At 43.3% G+C, this 20407-nt stretch overlaps 1 protein-coding gene across 6 annotated transcripts in view; it reads right to left on the bottom strand.

The window, feature by feature from the left end:
- The window catches only part of AP1G2 (adaptor related protein complex 1 subunit gamma 2), a 47581-nt gene extending 30919 nt beyond the window's left edge, over positions 1-16662 (bottom strand). For 2 of the 6 annotated variants that reach the window (XM_040354432.1, XM_040354438.1), the window contains exons 1-9: positions 16480-16607; positions 16163-16364; positions 14876-15000; positions 11671-11812; positions 11319-11415; positions 11084-11160; positions 9166-9258; positions 2934-3014; positions 2746-2844 (exon numbers count right to left, since the gene is read on the bottom strand). In XM_040354432.1, the coding sequence (XP_040210366.1) occupies positions 2746-2844; positions 2934-3014; positions 9166-9258; positions 11084-11160; positions 11319-11415; positions 11671-11812; positions 14876-15000; positions 16163-16363 (915 nt within the window). In that variant the 5' untranslated portion in view covers position 16364; positions 16480-16607. Of the gene's footprint in view, positions 1-2745; positions 2845-2933; positions 3015-9165; positions 9259-11083; positions 11161-11318; positions 11416-11670; positions 11813-14875; positions 15001-16162; positions 16365-16453 lie in introns of all 6 variants that reach the window. The other 4 variants (XM_040354413.1, XM_040354419.1, XM_040354410.1 and 1 more) reach the window with 4 other exon arrangements.
- Between the last annotated feature and the right edge of the window lie 3745 nt (positions 16663-20407).

Genomic DNA, 20407 nt, shown 5'->3' with positions numbered 1-20407 from the left:
GTTTTTACTAAATCACACATGCTAAGTGTTCATGTGATCTATTCTGTGTTAAGTTTATACATAACTATATGGATACAAAGACTTGTAGGTGGAGATACAGTAATGGCTCTTTTACACGTGTGGCACATATAGCTGCCCCTCAGAAAAGCAGAGGTAGGTCGCTTCTCAGAGGTGTTTAACAGGCGGTGTGGAGGCAATGTGTCACCTCCTAACTGCTTGTTTAAACCCCATAATGCCGCAGCACTCTGCCAAAGCCACAAGCACTGCCCATGGCTGCAGGGCGGTTGTGGTGTGGTGCAATTTACTTAAATGGAACACTGCATTCAGTTGCGCAGTCTGGAGGCAGTAACACCACTGCACATGTGAACGAAGCCAAAAGGTGGTCCAGGGGAACATAGAAGGGATATCTTTTCCCAGGTTTGCTGGTTCATATGAGAGTGTCTGATGTGTGTGACTGCAGGACTGCCATAGGCAGTATCCATGAGCCCAGAATCTGTGTATGATTTTTGCAATCGCAGTGCTTGTACTAGACCAGTGGTCTCCAAAATGTGGCCCGGGGGCCAGATGTGGCCCTTTGCTCGCCTTTATCTGGCCCTTTGGGTACTTTTACTCCCACTGATACAAGACACTGGGCCAAATCCTCAAAGATCCTGCCTAACTTATCTTTTCCCATTTAAGTTACACTGCCTTAAAATTTCTACCTAAGTGCCCGATCCACAAAGCACTTACCTAGAAATTTCAGGCCGTGTAACTTAAATGTCTCCGGCGCAAGGCGATCCTCTTCTGCAGGGGGCGATGACAATTTAAATGAGGCGCGCTCCCGCGCCGGCCGTACTGCGCATGCTCGTGACGTCATTTTCCCGACGGGCAGCGCGCGAAAGTACGTTACGCTGGGCTTTGTGGATTGCGACGGGACAATAAAGTTGCGTCGGGAAAAAAAAAAGTTACGCGCCAAAAAAAAAAATTCAAAATTTAAAAAAAATCGCGGCGATCGAAGAAAAGGTCTGTTTTTACAAGGTGTAACTAGTTTACACTTTGTAAAAGCAGAACTAATTTTGCGTATGCAAACGTAAACTTACGCAGAAAACACAAAGCTGAAAAGCTTTGTGGATCTCCGTAAGTCCTCATTTGCATACGCAAAGCGGCATTTCGACTCTAAATGCCCCCAGCGGCGGATGCGGTACTGCATCCTAAGATCCGACAGTGTAAGTCTCTTACAGATGTCGGATCTTCTGCCTATCTTTGGAAAACTGCTTCTGAGGATCAGTTCCAAAGATAGGCACAGGGATACGCAGGCGGAACAGCAGATCGTATCCCTTTTGAGGATTTGGCCCACTATTCCTTCCACTGATGGTGACATCAGCAATGAGACAATATTTCACCTATTGACACCAACAACGGGGCAATATTCCTCAAACTGATACCAATGTTAGGACACTTTTCCTCCAACTGACACCAATAATGGCACACTATTCCTCCCACTGGCACCAATGATAGGGCACTATATCCCCCCACTGATAACAATTATGGGGCACTATTACACCCAATGATGGAGCACTATTCCCCCCACTGACACCAATGATGGGGCACTATTCCCCCTACTGACATCAATGATGGGGCACTATTCCTACAACTAACACCAATGATGGGAAACTATTCCTCCCACTAATACCAATGATGGGGCACTATTCCTCTCACTGATACCAAAGATGCATTGTTTACTCCCAGTGGCCAGTCTGGCCCCCCTAAAGCCTGAAGGACAGTAAACTGTCCCTTTGCTTAGAAAGTTTGGAGACACCTGTGCTAGACCATTGCAGTTTCCGTGTCTGCTTAAAGTATATCTAAAGGCAAAACTTTTTTTGGCTAGAGTCTAGAGGGTTTAGAAAACCCCAGGTTTGTATAGCTGCCTGTGCTCTGTTAGTGAGATTCACCCTCTCTATTTGTCCTGTTTACCGTTATCACTGAGAGTGAAAGTAAAATAAAATTTCAAACACTTGGTAGTCACCAGAACAATAATATAAGGAACATTTTCTAATGGAGACACAAGCTGGTGACAGCCAGGGAGTACTTCACATGGAAGGGTTTTCCTCTTGCTTCTTGTTTTGGCTACATAACAAGAAGTGAAGGGAAATCTGCCCAGTAGGACGCAGACTGCAGAAAAACCTGTCAGGGATTATAACCCTCCCTTAAACCCTGTACACACGATCAGAAAATCGTCCGAAAAATGCAGCACTCAAATCGATCGTACAATAATCGGATCGTTAGTACAGAGCTTTTGAGAGCCGATCAGGACAGTTCATCCGATATTATTCTATCGGACATGCATGGAAATCTTTTTCGTACGATGCCAGATTGTACAATTTTCATTTAATCAGTACAGCTGTCATTCAAAAATGCAATACAAATGCGTTACAACACATGACATTACTTCCGAATTTTTATTCTGTCGTACGAGAATTTTCGTGACTTTAGTAAACTCATCAGATTCGACATGAGATTAGCATGCAAAAAAATTAAAAAACGGATGATCATTCGTCCGATAATCGGATTGTGTGTACGGGGCATTACTCTCTCTAAAATGAAAAAGAAAAGTCTTGCCTTTACTTCAATTTTAAAATTAACTTTATGTCTTTTGGACGATTTTTGGCTCAGCTGCATAGAACTACTGTAATTGTTTCAGTACTGGTTGCTATAAATGCATTCACAAGCTCTGGAAACTTGATTTATCTGTTTCTGAGAACTTACCCTTAGACCACTTGCAGATTTGGTTTCTACTATAGTAAGGACAGTTTCATACAGAACAGCGTTGCCTGCGTTAGACTGGGTTTCTGTGCATGTGGACACCTGAAAGAAAAAAATAAGTGAAGTCATGCCAGCGGTACAAGACTTGTGCATTCTTGAGAATACCATTATTGTGCTGCCCACTTACTAACCTGAGCAAGCAGATCACTCATTGCATCACAGACACTCTCATTATTCTGTCCTAACACTCGAAATAGTCGCAGGAGTCTCACCTAAAAGAGAAAAAATTGGTCAAGCTAATAGTTGTCAACATACAGTCACAAGCACTGAGGCAAAGATGCCTAGGGCCAGATTCTCAGTGGAGATACGATGGCGTATCTCCAGATACGCCGTCGTATCTCTGCGTTGCGCCGTCGTATCTATGCGCCTGATTCTTAGAATCAGTTACGCATAGATATCTGTTAGATCCGACAGGCGTAAGTCTCTTACGCTGTCGGATCGTAACTGCATTATTACGCTGGCCGCTAGGTGGCGCTTCCGTTGAATTCCGCGTCGAGTATGCAAATTAGCTAGATACGCAAATTCCCGAACGTACGCCCGGCCGACGCAGTAAAGTTACGCCGTTTACGTTAGGCTTTTCCCGGCGTATAGTTACCCCTGCTATATGGTGGCATAAGTGCGGCGTACCAATGTTAAGTACGGCCGTCGTTCCCGCGTCGAAATTTGAAAAAGTTACGTCGTTTGCGTAAGTCGTCCGTGAATGGGGCTGGACGTCATTTACGTTCACGTCGAAACCAATGACGTCCTTGCGGCGTACTTTGGAGCAATGCACGCTGGGAAATTCGGGAAAAACGTCAATCACGTCGGGTCACAGTACATTTACATAAAACACGCCCCCCTGATCCAAATTTGAATTAGGCGGGCTTACGCCGGCCAATTTACGCTACGCCGCCGCAACTTACGGAGCAAGTGCTTTGAGAATACAGCACTTCCCCGTCTAAGTTGCGGAGGCGTAACGTAAATCGGATACGTTACGCCGCCGCAAAGATAGGCGGTTCTATGTGAATCTAGCCCTTAGTAAGCAAGAATGTATACGCTTTACTCCAAATAAGCATGGTGATTTATGGTGTGGAGAAGTCAGGCCTCGTACACACGATCGAGTTTCTCGGCAAAAACCAGCAAGAAACTTGCTGTTTGTTTTTGTTTTTTGCAGAGGAAAGCGGCTGTGTGTACATTTTTAGACGAGGAAACTGTCGAGGAACTCGTCGAGCCAAAAAGAGAGCATGTTCTCTTTTTCCTCGACGGGAATGGAGAAAATTGTCACGTTGAGTTCCTCGACAGCCTAACAAGGAACTCGACAAGCAAAACGATGTGTTTCGCCCGTCGAGTTCCTCGGTCGTGTGTACGAGGCTTCAGACAACCAGTGCAGTGCATTCATTTAGCCTGACCTGATCAAAAGGGCATAACAAAAAGGAAAAATCAAATGTGTGAAGAGAGCTTTAATTAGATTAAATTATTAGATGGCTATGAATAAATTAGCAGTACTGTTGCTGCCGCCCAGTTTTCACTTGGATCAGGTCTGGTTTAATATAACACACTCTTGGCTTTAAACAGACTGCATCTTCCCTGGTGTTGGAGTGTTGTGGCTGGCCATGCTCTTGGATGGACCCATTTTGGGCTGTGGTTACAATCTCCTAGCTGCCCTCTGGATCTCTGCATTTACAGTTGACCCCTATTTCTCTTTTTGGATGCATTACCACAATACTAGGATTATTTTTTTGAACCTTCACCTGTAGGCTTGCAACCGCTGACCTTTCTATGAGTTTCCAGGTGTATTTATGCCCCTGATTAATGATACTGGAAACACGTCGGGGGCTTTAAATATGCTCTATCATAGATACCCACCAAGTACGGATAACAAGTTGAGTGACCCATTGAAACTGGCTTGAATTAAAAACCGTGGATAATACTCCCTGCTCTTTTTTTCCCTGTGGATTATCTTTTTTACAAGGAGAACTTTTCAATGTGATGTTCTCTTCTCTTTTACTCCTATGTATTATTATTTTACCTATTTCTCAATTTTTTTAACTACTTCACAGCAGACTTTAATACTGGTGAGAATCATAGCACCTTGTTACTCTATTAAAGGACAGTACTGTTCAAAAGTTTTCACCAATTTCACTTGCAGGCCCCATTAACCTCCCTGGCGGTATGATTCTTTCAGAAAAAACATGCTGAAAGCGGTACCATTATTTGCAAGGAAATTTGGCGTTTTATACTGTAGGCCTGTAATTCTTAGGAATAACTCACTTAAATCTGACCAAACAAGATTCTAATAGGCATCCCGGGTATGACATTTTAAAAAAAATAAAATTATAAATTATAATATAATAAATAATTATAAATAATTATAACAAATAATAATATAATTATAATACAAATTATTCAATAATGTAATCAAATCAAAATCACTGAAATTTGCTCAGTTGCAGAATTGTCGCTGTCATTATTTTTTTTTTTATGACGAATTTCCCCACAAATCGCTATTGCACAATTCTGCAAGTGATTATAATTTATTATCGCTGTTTTTTAGCTGATCTAAAACTATTTTTGACATAAAGGGACACTTTTGGTTGCTATGGACAATCTACAGTTTGCAGGGAGAAAGAAACATTTTTAATATATAAAATAACATGCAGGACACTGGGCAGACCACTAGGGACAAGGGGTGTGTGTTTTTTTTACATACAGTACTGTAATCTATAAGATTACAGTATACTGTATATAATGTGTTTGTTTACTTTTTTGAATTTGGCGCCGTTCTCCGTCCCCGTGCGTCGTAACGTCGCAGGGATAGGAGATCGGCGGCACATAGAGGCACTGTGTGAATCGAGCGAGGTCCCGCTCGCTCACACAGCGCGGTGGCATCGCTGGATCCAGGGACAAGGTAAGTAAACAGTGCCTGTGGATCTAGCAAGGCAAGCCCGAGTCTGACTCAGGGTTACCGCTCGCAGCAGGAAAATCTAACCCCGAGTCAGACTCGGGAATACCGCCAGGCAGGTTAATACTGGTGAGAATCATAGCACCTTGTTACTCTATTAAAGGACAGTACTGTTCAAAAGTTTTCACCAATTTCACTTGCAGGCCCCATTAAAAGGGTTGTAAAGGTTTGTTTTTTGTTTTCTAAATGGGTTCCTTTAAGCGAGTGCATTGTTGGTTTACTTACCTTTTCCTTCGATTTCCCTTCTAAATGTTTTTTTTCTTTGTCTGAATTTCTCACTTCCTGTTTCTCCTCAGTAAGTTTGCCCCCATCATCCATGGGGGTTAATCAGCCAGAACAGCTTACTGAGGAGGAACAGGAAGTGAGAAATTCAGACAAAGAAAACAATGAAAAAAAACATTTCAAAGGGAAATCGAAGGAAAAGGTAAGTGAACCAACAATGCACTAGCTTAAAGGAACCTATTTAGAAAATAAAAAATGAACCTTTACAACTTCTTTAATGTCTAGCATAGTGGGAGCGCATGCAGTGGTCGAGCCTGGCGCACTTTATAAGAGGCCAGCTGCCAGATCCATTTAGAAGCAACTAGGTACCCAACATCAGAGGGAATATCAGAGGGAAACAGGCCATAGCACCTGAGTAGCAATTGGCAACAGGACAACACTGAATCCACTGGGCAGCTCAGTATTTGAATTCGGAAGAATGCAGCATAACAGGTAAGAGGTGAGAAAATAAAAAGCTACTGGCTGTTTGACAGAGACTGAAGTTTCTCTTTAAGACCTCATTCACAATTGCAATCTGCATTTGGATTGGTCTTCAGAGAGCATTTTACAGGCGGTGATGAGGCTTGTATCACTTCTCATTTAAAGTGGAGTTCCACCCATAAATATAACATTACATCAGTAGTTTTAAAAAAATGTCATTAGTCCTTTACGAATTTTTTTTTTTAGATGCCTTCAAAGTGTTGTTGCTAGGCAGAATAGTTAATCTTCCCACTTCCTGCACCTAGGTGCTTAATGCTTCCTAAACTACACCGCACAGACTCCTGGGAATGTAGTGGGTGTAACTTTCCAGGAGTCTGTGCACTCCCTAGTCTCAAAGAATCATGTGACTTGGACAGCACAGGTGCTGAAACCTGATCTGACACTGCTTGTGCAGCACTGAGCATGTGCGAAATTTGCAAGGCTGAAATCCAGGAAGTTATACAGTCTGGCTTCATGATGCACACACTTAAGACGGCCCCAGTCAATTTCTATTTTATAAAGTGTCTAAATGCTTTAACAACCTAACAAAACAGACCTTAGTTTACAGACTAACTTTACTAGAATACATTAAGCTTGTGTATTACAGGGGTATTTATATTTAAAAAGTGAAATTGTGGCCGGAACTCCGCTTTAAATACCCTAAATGCCAGGTTACTGCACCGCAACTGCATGCATTGAATGGGTCACATACAGCGGGTAGAATATGATGGGGTATAACTCCTGCTGCAGATGCGAGGCAAATCATCCCACCCACATCATGTGTACACCACCGACCACTGCCTTTACCGCTAAAGGGGGAGCAGTTGAGGGGTCATAAAAATGTGGCTCAAACACAGGGTTTAACTGCTAGTGTAAACGGGCCCTCACTGAGTGCAAGTGTAACTGGGAAAATTGATGCTATTTTATGTTGAATCTGTTTTATTGAGTTACAAGCATTTGTCAAACATTTCGACAAAGCATAGGTCAGGAATAATATCTGTCTATTGAGTGTACAAGTCCACATTAGGATCGGAAGGACACCAAAAGAACATGTATCACATATGCATAGTCAGGTAAATAACCTTAATGAACCCAGAAATAAGTGAAATAAGCTAAGTAATGATAAATCAGGTAACCAGTAGACCACTGTAAACAGTGGCATAGACAACGATCAAAAAACAAAAACAAAGGCTCAACACATATGGCCTGAACGTATTGGTAAATCTACTGGTAAAATTATCAGACTGATAAAAGTACAGGAGGAGGAGAAGTAAGGAGAGCGAAAAAGTAGAGAGAGGGACATCACGCTACTCATGAGAGGGCACCTGGGAGCTGTATCCGCTATAAAAGAATCAAAATCAGCAGAGAACCGGAAGTGTAACCAAACGGTCCACGTAATAGTGTGGTCTTCACTCTTATCGGTATCCCACGCTAGCATCCTTTCAATATGTTCGATCCTGTCCATTTCACATGCCCAATCAGCCAGAGAGGGGATCACAGGTTGACGCCACGCTCTGGCAATAACTGAACGTGCAGCAGTCAGCACATGACGGATTAAGCTCTTCTTGATTTGCTTGTATGACCCCGGAATCATAGATAGGACTGTTAAGCAGAGTTCATTGGGGTATTTGTCACCTACAAGTTTGTCATATAGTTTGAGAACTTTGTCCCAAAAGGGGGTGACACGTGGGCACGTACCCCAAATACTGATACTTGACAGATTGTTGCTGCCATTTAAATTCAAATGAGGATTGAACCTGGGTTACTGTAGGTTTGGGTAGGGAGATGTTAAGGGCCTCAGTTTTGTCGTAATTTACTTTGAAGTTACTAGCCAGTCCAAACTCTGTAAATGCCTCGATAATGGCTGGTATAGACGTGTGGGGCTTAGTAACATATAATAAGAGGTCGTCCGCATATAGGGACAGTTTATATTGACGATGGCCAATAGATATACCCTGAAAATTGGGGTCGTGATTGATGCTATTTTAAAGGCAAAGAGTGGACATACCAAATACTGTTTTGATTACATGTTTTTTTTCCCTGTGTATGCATTTAGATTGGTAATAAATAAATAATAAACTATGAATTTAATTATTTTACAAAGCAACTTCACTTTTACAACATTTTTCACAAATATCTAAAACATTTGCATAGTACTGTGTATGTGTAACCAAACATTATTTTTTATTTTGAAGAGAGCAGGGGCTGTCCTTTTTTGTTTGTACTTATCTGTGTCCCATTGGGGAGATTTCTTTCTACATCTTGTCCAGAAAACACAACAGGAAGTGAGAGGAAATCTCCATCTTAGATAGACACCAGATTAAATGTCTCCATTGGAAGATCTGCTCTCTATTAATGTTACAGTGACAATTGTAAAAGCTTTGATTTCCCATTACTTTCTGTCATAGTGACATCAGGACAGACATGGTGAATCTCCCCATGGGGAACACACACAGACTGCTATATCTAAAAAACTGACAAGCTACAATATAATAAAAAAAATGAATTTGTTGGAGCATAAAGTAAATTACAGTAGCCAGAAGCACAGTAATATAAATAAATTGTACATATAAATAAACATAAAGAAATTAATACATATTAATAAATATAAAGAAATGAATACATATTAATGTGGTTGTATGACACAAATAGTACTGCACTGTAGTTGGCACCTACATTACCTGTAAAAAAGGGTCAGTGATGCCTGCCACAGCATGCTCTGGAGAATAACCGGACATGACCTGCCTTAATTTTTGTAGGAGTAGTGGGAGAATCTAGATGACATAAAAAAAATATTTGCCATAAAAAAAAATATATTGACGATACTGAAAATAAGGACTGTCTTTTGCTTAATACGTAATAGTTCTGGTAGTACTTTTTGTTATCATCTGTTCTAGTATTTCTTGCTACACATCACTCTAGTGTTTTAGGTAACTATAGGCAAAGCATTCTCCTCATTTAGAGACAATCCAATCCCTTTACCTTTTATGCACATAGATTATTAGAAGTATGCTGCATCATCTACTAATAACTGCATGACTGGGGTATTGCCCAAGTATCGACTGCCATGCCACTTATTAATCTCCCCCCCCCCCCCCCCTTTTCTTTTTTTTCCACCTTATACATATTTAAATAATTCAGAACAGACCTCCTTTTTTGGGTTTAAATGGCCATAGAAGCTAATAAAGGCATCCTGCTGGCCCCTCTCACAGCTATGATTTGTGTTCCATCAGATTAGGCGACCTGTCAAATTTTGTAACGGAAGTAACTTTCCGTCATGGTCATCTTGGTACACCCTGCAATCGGCCACTGTAAGAATACAGTGAAAAGGCGGCAAGCGGACATCTTTTTACACCCAACAGAGTCTTGCATTTCACAGTTAATTGAGCTTATATAGTGAAATACAGGATTTTGAATTCCATCTCACTGTTTTGATGTTGAATTTTAAAGACAGCAGTGTTCTGTCAGATTAGCAAACCTGTGAGATGAGTAGGCTTGCCACTGCTTTTAAAAGTTAATATCAAAACAGTCAAGATGGCCGTGACGGAACGTCACTTACGTTACAAAATTTGATGGAACACCTGCATTGCATAGAGCGGCAAAGTGACTATATGGGCCATATTCTCAAAGAATCTCCGCCTGCTTCGCTTAGGGCACTTACACTCCGCTGTCCCAACTTACTGGAGCAGGTGTTGTATTCCCCAACCACTTTCTCCATAAGTTGGGACAGCGGAGTGTAAGTGTCCCGGCGTAGCCTGGCGGATCTCCAAGGGGGCGTCTTCTATTCAAATGAAGCGCGCCCCCGATGCAAAAGAACTGGGCATGCGCCGGGCTGCAAAAAGCCCAGTGCGCATGCTCCAGTTCTCGGCGGAAAACGTCAATGACGCCGACGTGTGCGTCATTGACGTAAAGTCGTATTCAAGAACGACTTACGTAAACGACGTATCCGACGAAAAAACACGACGGGGACCCGACGCCATCCGTAACATGGCCTACGCGAGACTTGCGGAATCTTACCCCTCATATAGCAGGGGTAAGTTTCCGCTTACGCAAACGACGTTAGCGACGGTTACGCGACGCGAACTCGTTCGGGAATCGGCGTAGAAGGATCATTTGCATATGCCTCCTTCACGTAAATGCCATCTAGCGGCGGCCGGCGTCATTGCATTTAAGATCCGCCAGTGTAAGTGACTTACAGATGGCGGATCTTAAGTGTATCTATGCAAAAATGATTCTGAGAATCAGGAGCATAGATACACTGGCCAAAAAAGGGAGTTACGATGGAGTATCCTGAGATACTCCATCGTAACTTCTCTGAGAATATGGCCCTCAGTAATTATTTCACTGGGTCTGACATTAGCTATGTAATTAAAACAGAAAGGTTTAATATATTTATTTAGCATATTAATTAGGGGGCAAATGAGGAACCAGGGAAGGCAAAATATTAACAGATTAAACTTTAGCATTTTTTTTTTTTACTTATTTCACAAACTGACACATCACAAAATGTACATCCAATTTATTTACTTTATGCATTTTCCTTAATGAAAACCTCTAGTAATTATATGGTGTCACATTCGCATTATAGTCTGAAGTTACCTTGCGAAAGCGTTTACAGCCTTCAGGATTCCTTTGGCAGATCTCTGTAACCAGAAGTACAGCTCCGTACAATACACCTGCAATACACCCACACCAATTGGTCAATGTCCTGGCTCATATTAATTGTATATATGCATACTTACAACTAAACCAAGTTCATACAATTTATCTACTTTCTGATTGCATACACTGTCATGATATTATCAGCAGCATCCATAGGTTTGACCAGACTCACCATGCCTCTTTTCTGCCAGCAGTTCCTCAGCGGCTGGGATAAACATTTCCACCAACTCAGGGACCTTCCGGATAATGTGCACAGCACAGAGGACAGCCTGTGGATGTGAAGTGGTGGTGAGCGAAGGTGCGATAGAAGTAAAAGGTGAGCATGAGCAAAGAAAGAATTGGTTAGAGAAGGAAAGTTTCAAAGTATATTGATCTTTTTGCAAAATGGAGTGGAAATGGAAACCGGATCATAACTTTTTAAGATTCTCTTCTTTGCCCACCCTCCCTGATCTTTCATTTGTTCAGGCACATATGTTTGATGTATTACTTTCCCCTTCATAATACACCAAATTTTATTGCAGCACCTTTTTCTTGACATGGGAATTTGATGTTTTTAAAAGATGCTCCACTTCTCCAGCTAGATCCCGACACATCTCAGTTGATCCCATGCAGGCCAATGTGCACAGTGCCAAGCCTTGCACTACAGAGGAGCTATGTTCTAGGTCCCTGGAGTGGAAAACACAATAAACAAAATGAGTACAAAATTCCTCCGGCGCCTGAGGGTTTACAGACCAGAAGTGATGTCATACCAGGAAGAGTTTTACTCCACTGAATGCTAAGAGCTGTGTTTTATATGCAAGCATAATTTTAATTACAAATAAAGTGTCATTATACGATTTTACACTGTTGGGGCATCCTCTTTATTTCAACAACAGCACGTGAGTAACATACATCAAGTGGGTAGGGCGCTCTTAAAGTGACCAGCATGGTCAAGATACGAGTACCCTAGTGAGTGGGATGCTGCACTACAAGACCCTTTTTCTGGACATCAACTGGAAACAATAAGTTGGATATGATTACATGTGCGCTGTATCATATCACTAAGATAAGACCACTGAAAGCACAGTGGTGCATGGGAAGTGGTCATAGAAGCACTGAAATAAATTCTCCAATAAGGATTTCACATCACTTTTTTGATGAACTGTCACATAATGTTTAATTATATGAACTGACACGATTGACTATGCAGTGAATATTTTGAATATTAGTTCATATTCTATTTTTTCATTTTGGTTGCTGGAATATTCACTTTCTTAACCTCCCTAGCGGTATGATTATTTCAGATTTTAGGTGCTGAAAGCGGTACCATTATTTGCAAGGAAATTTGGCATTTTATACTGTAGGCCTGTAATTTTTAGGAATAACTCACCCTAAATCTGAACAAACAAGAGGTAGTAGGCATCCCGGGTATGATTTTTTTTTTAAAAACAAAATTATAATATAATAAATAATTATAAATAATTATAACAAATAATAATATAATTATAATAAAAATTATTCAATAATGTAATCAACTCAAAATCACTGAAATGTGCTCAGTTGCAGAATTGTCGCTGTCATTACTTTTATTTTTTTATGACGAATTTCCCCACAAATCGCTATCGCTCAATTCTGCAAGTGATTATAATTTATTATCGCTGTTTTCTAGCTGCTCTAAAACCATTTTTGACATAAAGGGACACTTTTGGTTGCTATGGACAATCTACAGTTTGCAGGCAGAAAGAACAGTTATTATTATATAAAAGAACATGTAGGACACTGGGCAGACCACTAGGGACAAGGGGGGGTGTGTATTTTTTACATACAGTACTGTAATCTATAAGATTACAGTATACTGTATGTAATGTGTTTGTTTACCTTTTTGAATTTGGCGCCGTTCTCCGTCCCCGTGCGTCGTAACGTCGCAGGGAACTGAGATCGGCGGCACACAGAGGCTCGCTCACGCAGCGCGGCGGCATCGCTGGATCCAGGGACAAGGTAAGTAAACACTGCCTGTGGATTCAACGAGGCGAGCCCGAGTCTGACTCGGGGTTACCGATCGCAGCACAAAAATGTGACCCCAAGTCAGACTCTGGAATACCGCCAGGGGGGTTAAAGTGGAGGTTCACCCGATTTAGTAACTTTGTCTTAAATAATAGTCCCCCCCGATGTACATGACGAGTTGGCTGTTTAAATTTTTTTTAAAAATCTCCATACCTTATTTATGCCTGCTCGACCAGGCACTTCTGGGTTCTAGCGTTGCGGGACTGGGCATGTCGCTTTCACCGCAATGGATTAGGGGATTGGTCACGTGTGTCTCTTCATGATGACGAGACAAGAACTTGTCTGCTAGTCACAGCGGGGAGTGTCCTTTTCAGGACGCTGCCGGCCGTTGTCCTAGCAACTATGCAGTGTTGACGGCGTGGCTCGCCGTCACACTGCGCATGCGCAGGATGGAGCGGTGAATGCTGGGACAGCATTCACCGCATCCCGGAAGATTAGACAGGAGGGCTTCAGAGTGGCCGCAGTTAAGATGGCAATGTCCATCATAAATTTTTATAAAATATAGTTTTGGGGGAAATCGTCCTGCTAGCGGCTGCGACAATGAGACTGGTGAGTACAATTTTCTTTGTACCATCAGCGTTACAAAAAAGTATTTAAAAAAAAAATGTTTTCCCGCGGAACTCCCGCTTTAAGGCTTATAATATTAACACGTATCTTATATAGAGACGGGAACCGGAGCGCTGATTCCATTTATAATGTATATGAATTGTGTGAATACAACCCAAACACATTTTTTATTTTCCATTTCCCAAATTTTTGGGGCAGTATTTGTTATGTGTGTAAGGCACTAGATTTGAACTGGTAGTGCATTAGTTAATCACCAACAGTCACAGGATTATAACCCCTGCCAGTTTTTTTTGCCATCTGTCCCATTGGGTAGATTTCTCTTCACCAAAACAGGAAGTGAGAGATAATTCCTCCAAAGTGAGGGAATCTCGGGTGTCACCAGAGGTGTCACCAGAGTCACCAGAAGATGGAAGATTGGAAGATTTTACCTCTATTACTGTTCCAGTGTGAACTCAAAATTTGTGTTTTTCTTTCACTTTCAATTATAATACTAAACAGGACAAATAGAGGGGGGGGGATCCCTAACAGGGTCACAGACCGCAGTAAAGACTGATAGAGGTTCTAATTCCTCTCCACTCTATCCAAAACAAAAAAAAAATCTTTATTTACAGTTTAAAAGAATGGACCAGAATAAAATAGCTGTTAGTGGTGGAGTTAGCGTGTTAGTAGTGGAGTTTTTATCAATGTATATTATTTGGTATACAAATACAAATGATTATTGCAGATATCCCCAAGATGGTAAAATCACAAAAGCCAATTACTTGAGTTGACAATTTTGTATAGTCAGCTCTTCCTTGCCATGGACTATTGTATGAAATTGTCAATACCAGAAAGAATCTTTGGTTATAACTTTAGGGGGCAGGTTTAGAGTCGTGAATTGGTGGTTGTGAGGTAATGGAGACACTTCATAGTAATGAAGATTTGGTATATGATTCCTGAAGAATGCTGACCCATCATACTGAAGACACTTAGGGACCCAGGGTTTGCCATGTCTAAAATGTGTATGTGTGCTTCATGTTTACAAAGCATCATTTATTGTCAGATCTTTTGCAAATTTATGACTATAATTTGATAGGCCAGCATAATGATCACGGAGGGTGCTAAGGTGCAGTATCTTACCTCTTCATGCTATTGGTTATCAGTAGATGAGCATCTTGCCTTTCATCAAGCAACATCATTGCACCAAGGTATCCAATTCGTTTGTCAGTAAATTTGGGGGAGGCGATCAGTTTCAAACACTCCATCTGAAATCAGGGATAGAATAAACATAGAAAGTTAGATTTTTGCAGGTTAACCTGCTACAATTAGGTTCCAAACTCCTCCACACAGTACATTTTTTATTGTACAAGCAAAAAATAATAATGTACAGTAAGCTCTCTATGCTAAATGATCAGATGATAGTAATAATTTCTATAAATAAAATATCAATGGTAATAAAACCTTAGAAATAATACTAAAAGCAGTAATAATACCTAGCTATGAAATGGTAGCTATATCTAGCTAAAGATATTCCCAAAGTTGAGCAATGTGTCACTCCATTATCCTCACGACCCTGGCAAACTTAGTTAGCTAATTGTGTGAAATGTGTCCCTCTCATGAATTGGACACTTTGGGCCGGATTCACGTAGCACTTACGCCGACGTATCTACAGATACGCCGTGTAAGTGTAAATGTGCGCCGTCGTATCCATGCGCTGTGCCCATAGAACTAGATACGCCTGAAAATAGGCTTCCTCCGACCGACGTAACTTTCCTACGCCGGCGTATCTTGGGCGCATATTTACGCTGGCCGCCTCATTGCAAATATGCAAATGAGTGAGATACGCCGATTCACGAACGTACTTGCGCCAGGCGCATTCATATACGCGGTTTGCGTAAGGCTTACTTATAGTTAAGCCTCATAAAGCAGGTGTAAGTCATGGTAAGGTATGGACCGTCGTATTTTACGTTGTTTACGTAGTAGTACGTGAATAGGGCTGGGCGTAGGTTACGTTCACGTCGTAGGCATTGAGCCGTCGTATCTTAGGGAGTATATTCGACGTGATTCTGAGCATGCGCACTGGGATACGTCCACGGGACGGCGCATGCGCCGTTCGTTCGGCCCCTTATTTGCATGGGGTCACGCTTCATTTAAATGGATCACGCCCACTTCCACCTACTTTGAATTGGGCCGGCTTACGCCGAAGAATTTAAGTTACGCTGGCGCAACGTTGGGAGCAAGTGCTTTGTGAATACTGTGCTTGCCTCTCTGTGTTATCTCATATGCGCTACGCCGGCAGAAATATGCGCCAATGTATCTGAATCCGGCCCAATATGTGTATACTCTGGCCCTGAATACGGAATGGGTTTACATTGGTTTTTGAGACCAATGTACAGATTATACAGATTGTCCGTCCTTTAAATGTACCTGTCCAAAGTGTGCTGGATACCCCAGCATGTGCATGTACAGCAGTTTAGCCACGCTTCGTCCACGATACATGGAGTCCTCATCTCGAAAAGAAGAGCGGATCTCTGCACACTCTCTCTGGATCACTTCTCTCTCTTCGTTTTGTGTCTTAACACTACGGATGGCTCGAATCAGTTCATGCAGCCTCAAAGGAGGTCCCATTCTGTGGAGGAAAGCACAAAATATGAGCACATTTTGAATTCCTAGCACACAAGAACAAATACAAATAGCAAAACAGGGATATAATCATACTTTTGTAAAAAGTTTTTATCTCTTACATTCTGTTCTGCCAATTCTGAATACTTTCTCTGTAGCTGAGTATGATTATTGTCTGTGAGTCGGTGCTTCTTACCTTCCTGCTTCTCACCTGGTTCACTTTCTGCCCAGGCTCTTACTTCCTGAAAAATAGTGTGACACCTGAGCCTACAGCTCAGCGCTTACACTACCCTCCAATGCGAGACCTGTAGAGCTGGATTTCCTGCTTCTCCGTCAGGACCTGCCGATTGTAATCTTCCCTGCCACAAACCTCTAAATTCATTCACCTTTATTATGGCCTACGCACATGATCCTTTTATGTTTGTTGTTTCCGCCTTCTGATTCAAGACTGTTGTTCTCAATGCTGTTGTGAAGGCCCACAATATACAATTATGACATCTACAATTACTTAAAAAAATTGTCATTTAAAAAAAAGGTATTTAGTTTATTCAAAGTGAACAGTGATAATGCAATATAATAGCTCTGCTCCCTAATGTATAATTTTTCACATAAATGACATCTTACTTTTACAAATGCGGTTTTATTTTTATTTTTCTTATTTCGATTTCCAAGCAAAAATATAAATACACAGATGAAATATACAAAAGGGAGCTGTTTACATTGCCAGAGTTTTTTTTTTTTTTTTTTTCAATCAGACCTGAGATTTTTACAGCTCTTCGACAAAGCACAGCCAGGAGAATAACTGCATGTTCTCTTGCAGGCCTCATTCAGACAGGTGCTGGCACCTTTACTGCATGTGTTTGTTATGGCACCTGCATCCGACCCAAGCTGCATGCAGGCAGTCTGTAGAGGTGAATGCTTAAAGCAGAGTTCCACCCAAAAATGGAACTTCCGCTTTTCGGAATCCACCCCCCCCTCGGGTGTCACATTTGGCACCTCTTAGGGGGGAGGAGGGAGCAAAAACCTGTGTAATCCAGGTATTTGCTCCCACTTCCAAGCATAGGTCGCTGTGGCGTCCTATGCCACGTCTGGCACCTATTTCATCCGCCATTGTCTTCTGGGAGACACCCAGGTCCCAGAAGACAGCAGGGACCAGTGGGATCGCGCAGAGTGACACGTGCATGCACAGTAGGGAACCAGGAAGTGAAGCCGCAAGGCTTCACTTCCTGATTCCCTTACCGAAGATGGCGGCGTCTCCACCCAAATGCCGAGGGACAGATCGGCTTCGGGTGCCGACATCGCAGGTGAACAGGACAGGTAAGTGTCCTAATATTAAAAGTCAGCAGCTTGCAGTATTTGTAGCTGCTGACTTACCCTTTATTGGCCGCTAGCGGGGGTTAATACCGAATCCCGCGGCAAATCCGACGGTATTGCGCCGCTATTTTTAGCGGCGCTAAACCGCCACCGCAGCTCCTGCCTCAGTGTGAAAGGGGCCTAAATGAGGCCCTAGACTAGAAGGGATACAGTGCTGTCATCTTTCCATCCCCAGACTACGACTGGACAGTGCAGCTCTCTCTTCCTGTCAGCTTGTTAGCATATCTGCATGCAGCAAACCTGACTCCTATTCCTACCTTCAGCATGCTGGTGTATAGAGTATTAAAAAAGGCTGATAGCAAGCCATGTTTAGTTGCTTACATCATGCTCCGGCAGGTACCCACGTGGTGGGTGCACGTGGGTAGGCACCCACCACGTGGGTACCTACCGGAGCATGATGGGACGGTGATGCCTATATAAATGGGATGCAAGGCGCGCTTCCATCATTACAGCGACAAGATGCGACGAGTCAACATCGGAAGAGGGGAGAAGAACAGAAGACCCTGACGTCACAGAAGACCGCGCCGGCTGCCTGTTACTAATTGAGCTAACACACAAACATAGCAGGCAGCCAGCGCTGAAGAAGAAGGCACCGGACAGCTGGAGAAGAACCGGGGTTCGCCGAGTCAACAGCGGAAGAGGGGAGAAGATGAAAGAAGCAACCCGGAGAGCGGAGAAGCCCCCCCCGGAGAGCGGAAGAAGAAGCCCCCCCCGGAGAGTGGAAGAAGACCCCCGGAGAGTGGAAGACCCCCGGAGAGCGGAAGAAGAAGCCCCCCCTGGAAATAGAGCTAATAAAGAAGACAGGGGGGGCATCCGGAGCAGAATAATAAATTATTTAAAAACCCTTGTGTTGTGTGTTTACTAACTTTTACTTTTTGCCTCCAGGTGAATGGATAGGGGTACGATGTACCCCATATCCATTCACTTAGGGTGGGGGCCGGTATCTGGGGGCCCCCTTATTAAAGGGGACTCCCAGATTCCGATAAGCCCCCGCCCGCAGACCCCGACAACCAACGGCAAGGGTTGTCGGGAAGAGGTCCTGTCCTCATCAACATGGGGACAGGGTGCTCTGGGGTGGGGGGGCCCCCCTGCCCCAGAGCACCCAACCCCCCTGCCCCAGAGCACCCAACCCCCCCATGTTGAGGGCATGCGGCCTGGCACGGCTCAGGAGGGGGGGGGGTGCTCGCTCGTCCCCACTCCCTTCCTGACCGGCCGGGTAGCGTGCTTTGGATATGGGTCTGGTATGGATTGTAGGGGGACCCCCTACGTCGATTTTTCGGCGTGGGGGGGTCTCCTTACAACCCATACCAGACCTAAGGGCCTGGTATGCTCCTGGGGGGGGAACCCATGCCAGTTTTTTCTTTGAAAATTGGCATGGAGTTCTCCCTCTCAGGAATGCATGCTGAGCGACGCTGTCATTTTTTTTATAATTATTTGTTTTCCCGGCGCGTCTTTTTTTTTTCACCCGTCGCAACTTTAGTGTCCCGTCGAAATTCTCAAAGCCGCCCGGCGTTAATTACGTTCGCGCGCTGCACGTCGGGGAAATGACGTCACACGCATGCGCAGTACGGCCGGCGCGGGAGCGCGCTTCATTTAAATTTTAAACGCCCCCAGGAGAGGAGGACCGCCTTACGACGGCGGCACTTAAGTTACACGGCTTGAAATTTCTAGGTAAGTGCTTTGACGATCGGGCACTTAGGTAGAAATTTTAAGTCAGTGTAACTTAACTGCTGAAATTTAAGTTAGGCAGGGTTTTTGAGAATTTGGCCCCCACCAACTGCTATCAAACAGCCCATGATAGAAAAGGCTTGTAGAGTTGGTTGGCTGGTTGGTCATCATGCCCTTCATGTTTCCATCCTTGTTGGGTGCCAAGCAAGGATCATATGATCAGGCCTACCCTGAGGTGGGTTGTTCTGGGCTACGCTAGGCACTTTGTACAGGGTCCCTTGACCTTCTTGGAACAGCTGACTGATGTCTAATAAAAGTTTTTAATGTTACTGTAAATTACCATAGTCACTTGTGCATTTTGGAGGGGCACACAGAGCCAATGCCCTGTCTACCTGTACAGCCTATCACCACTACCTCACTCCCAATAATGGTATGGGGTCCCGCCGTGCACCTAGCGTGGGCTCCGTGCATGCACTTCACTTAAAGCATTTGGTAATCTCCCCCACCAAAAAAATATCCTGTTCCTTTAAAGCATGTTACACAGCACAGAACACATAGCCCCCTGTATCACCTTAAAAATCTGGTTGATCCTGCCTGGCTATGCCCTCCTCTCTTTAAAATTACCACTGTATATTATGGCTACTGAGTCTTGACACTGTGGTCAGTTTACGTGCCTCCATCATCCGCAGCTCTCCTGTCCTCCTCTGTCCTCTTCCTCCCTGCCTGTCTACTACTGTGTCAGTGCCCCCCCCCGCCCATCTATTTTTTCTAAAATAACTGTTCTAGTCCTATATAATCATCTCTGTCCCCTGATGACAGGTGCTTCTGTCTCTACGTTTAATAAAAAAAAATTCTTCTTTACCGTATTTCAGATCAGCTCCCATTGATCACGCAACCAGCCGCCCCTCGCTCTGACAAACATCAGCGGGCAAATCTCGGCCCCACCCACTGCAGCTGTCAGACGGGGAGAAGAGAGAAACAGCCGGTCACGTGATCGCCAGGAGCCAC

This window comes from Rana temporaria, chromosome 1, assembly GCF_905171775.1.
Source record: "Rana temporaria chromosome 1, aRanTem1.1, whole genome shotgun sequence".
NCBI lineage: Eukaryota > Metazoa > Chordata > Amphibia > Anura > Ranidae > Rana > Rana temporaria.
The sequence above is the reverse complement of the archived record's forward strand: the minus strand, read 5'-3'. Positions and strand labels throughout refer to the sequence as shown.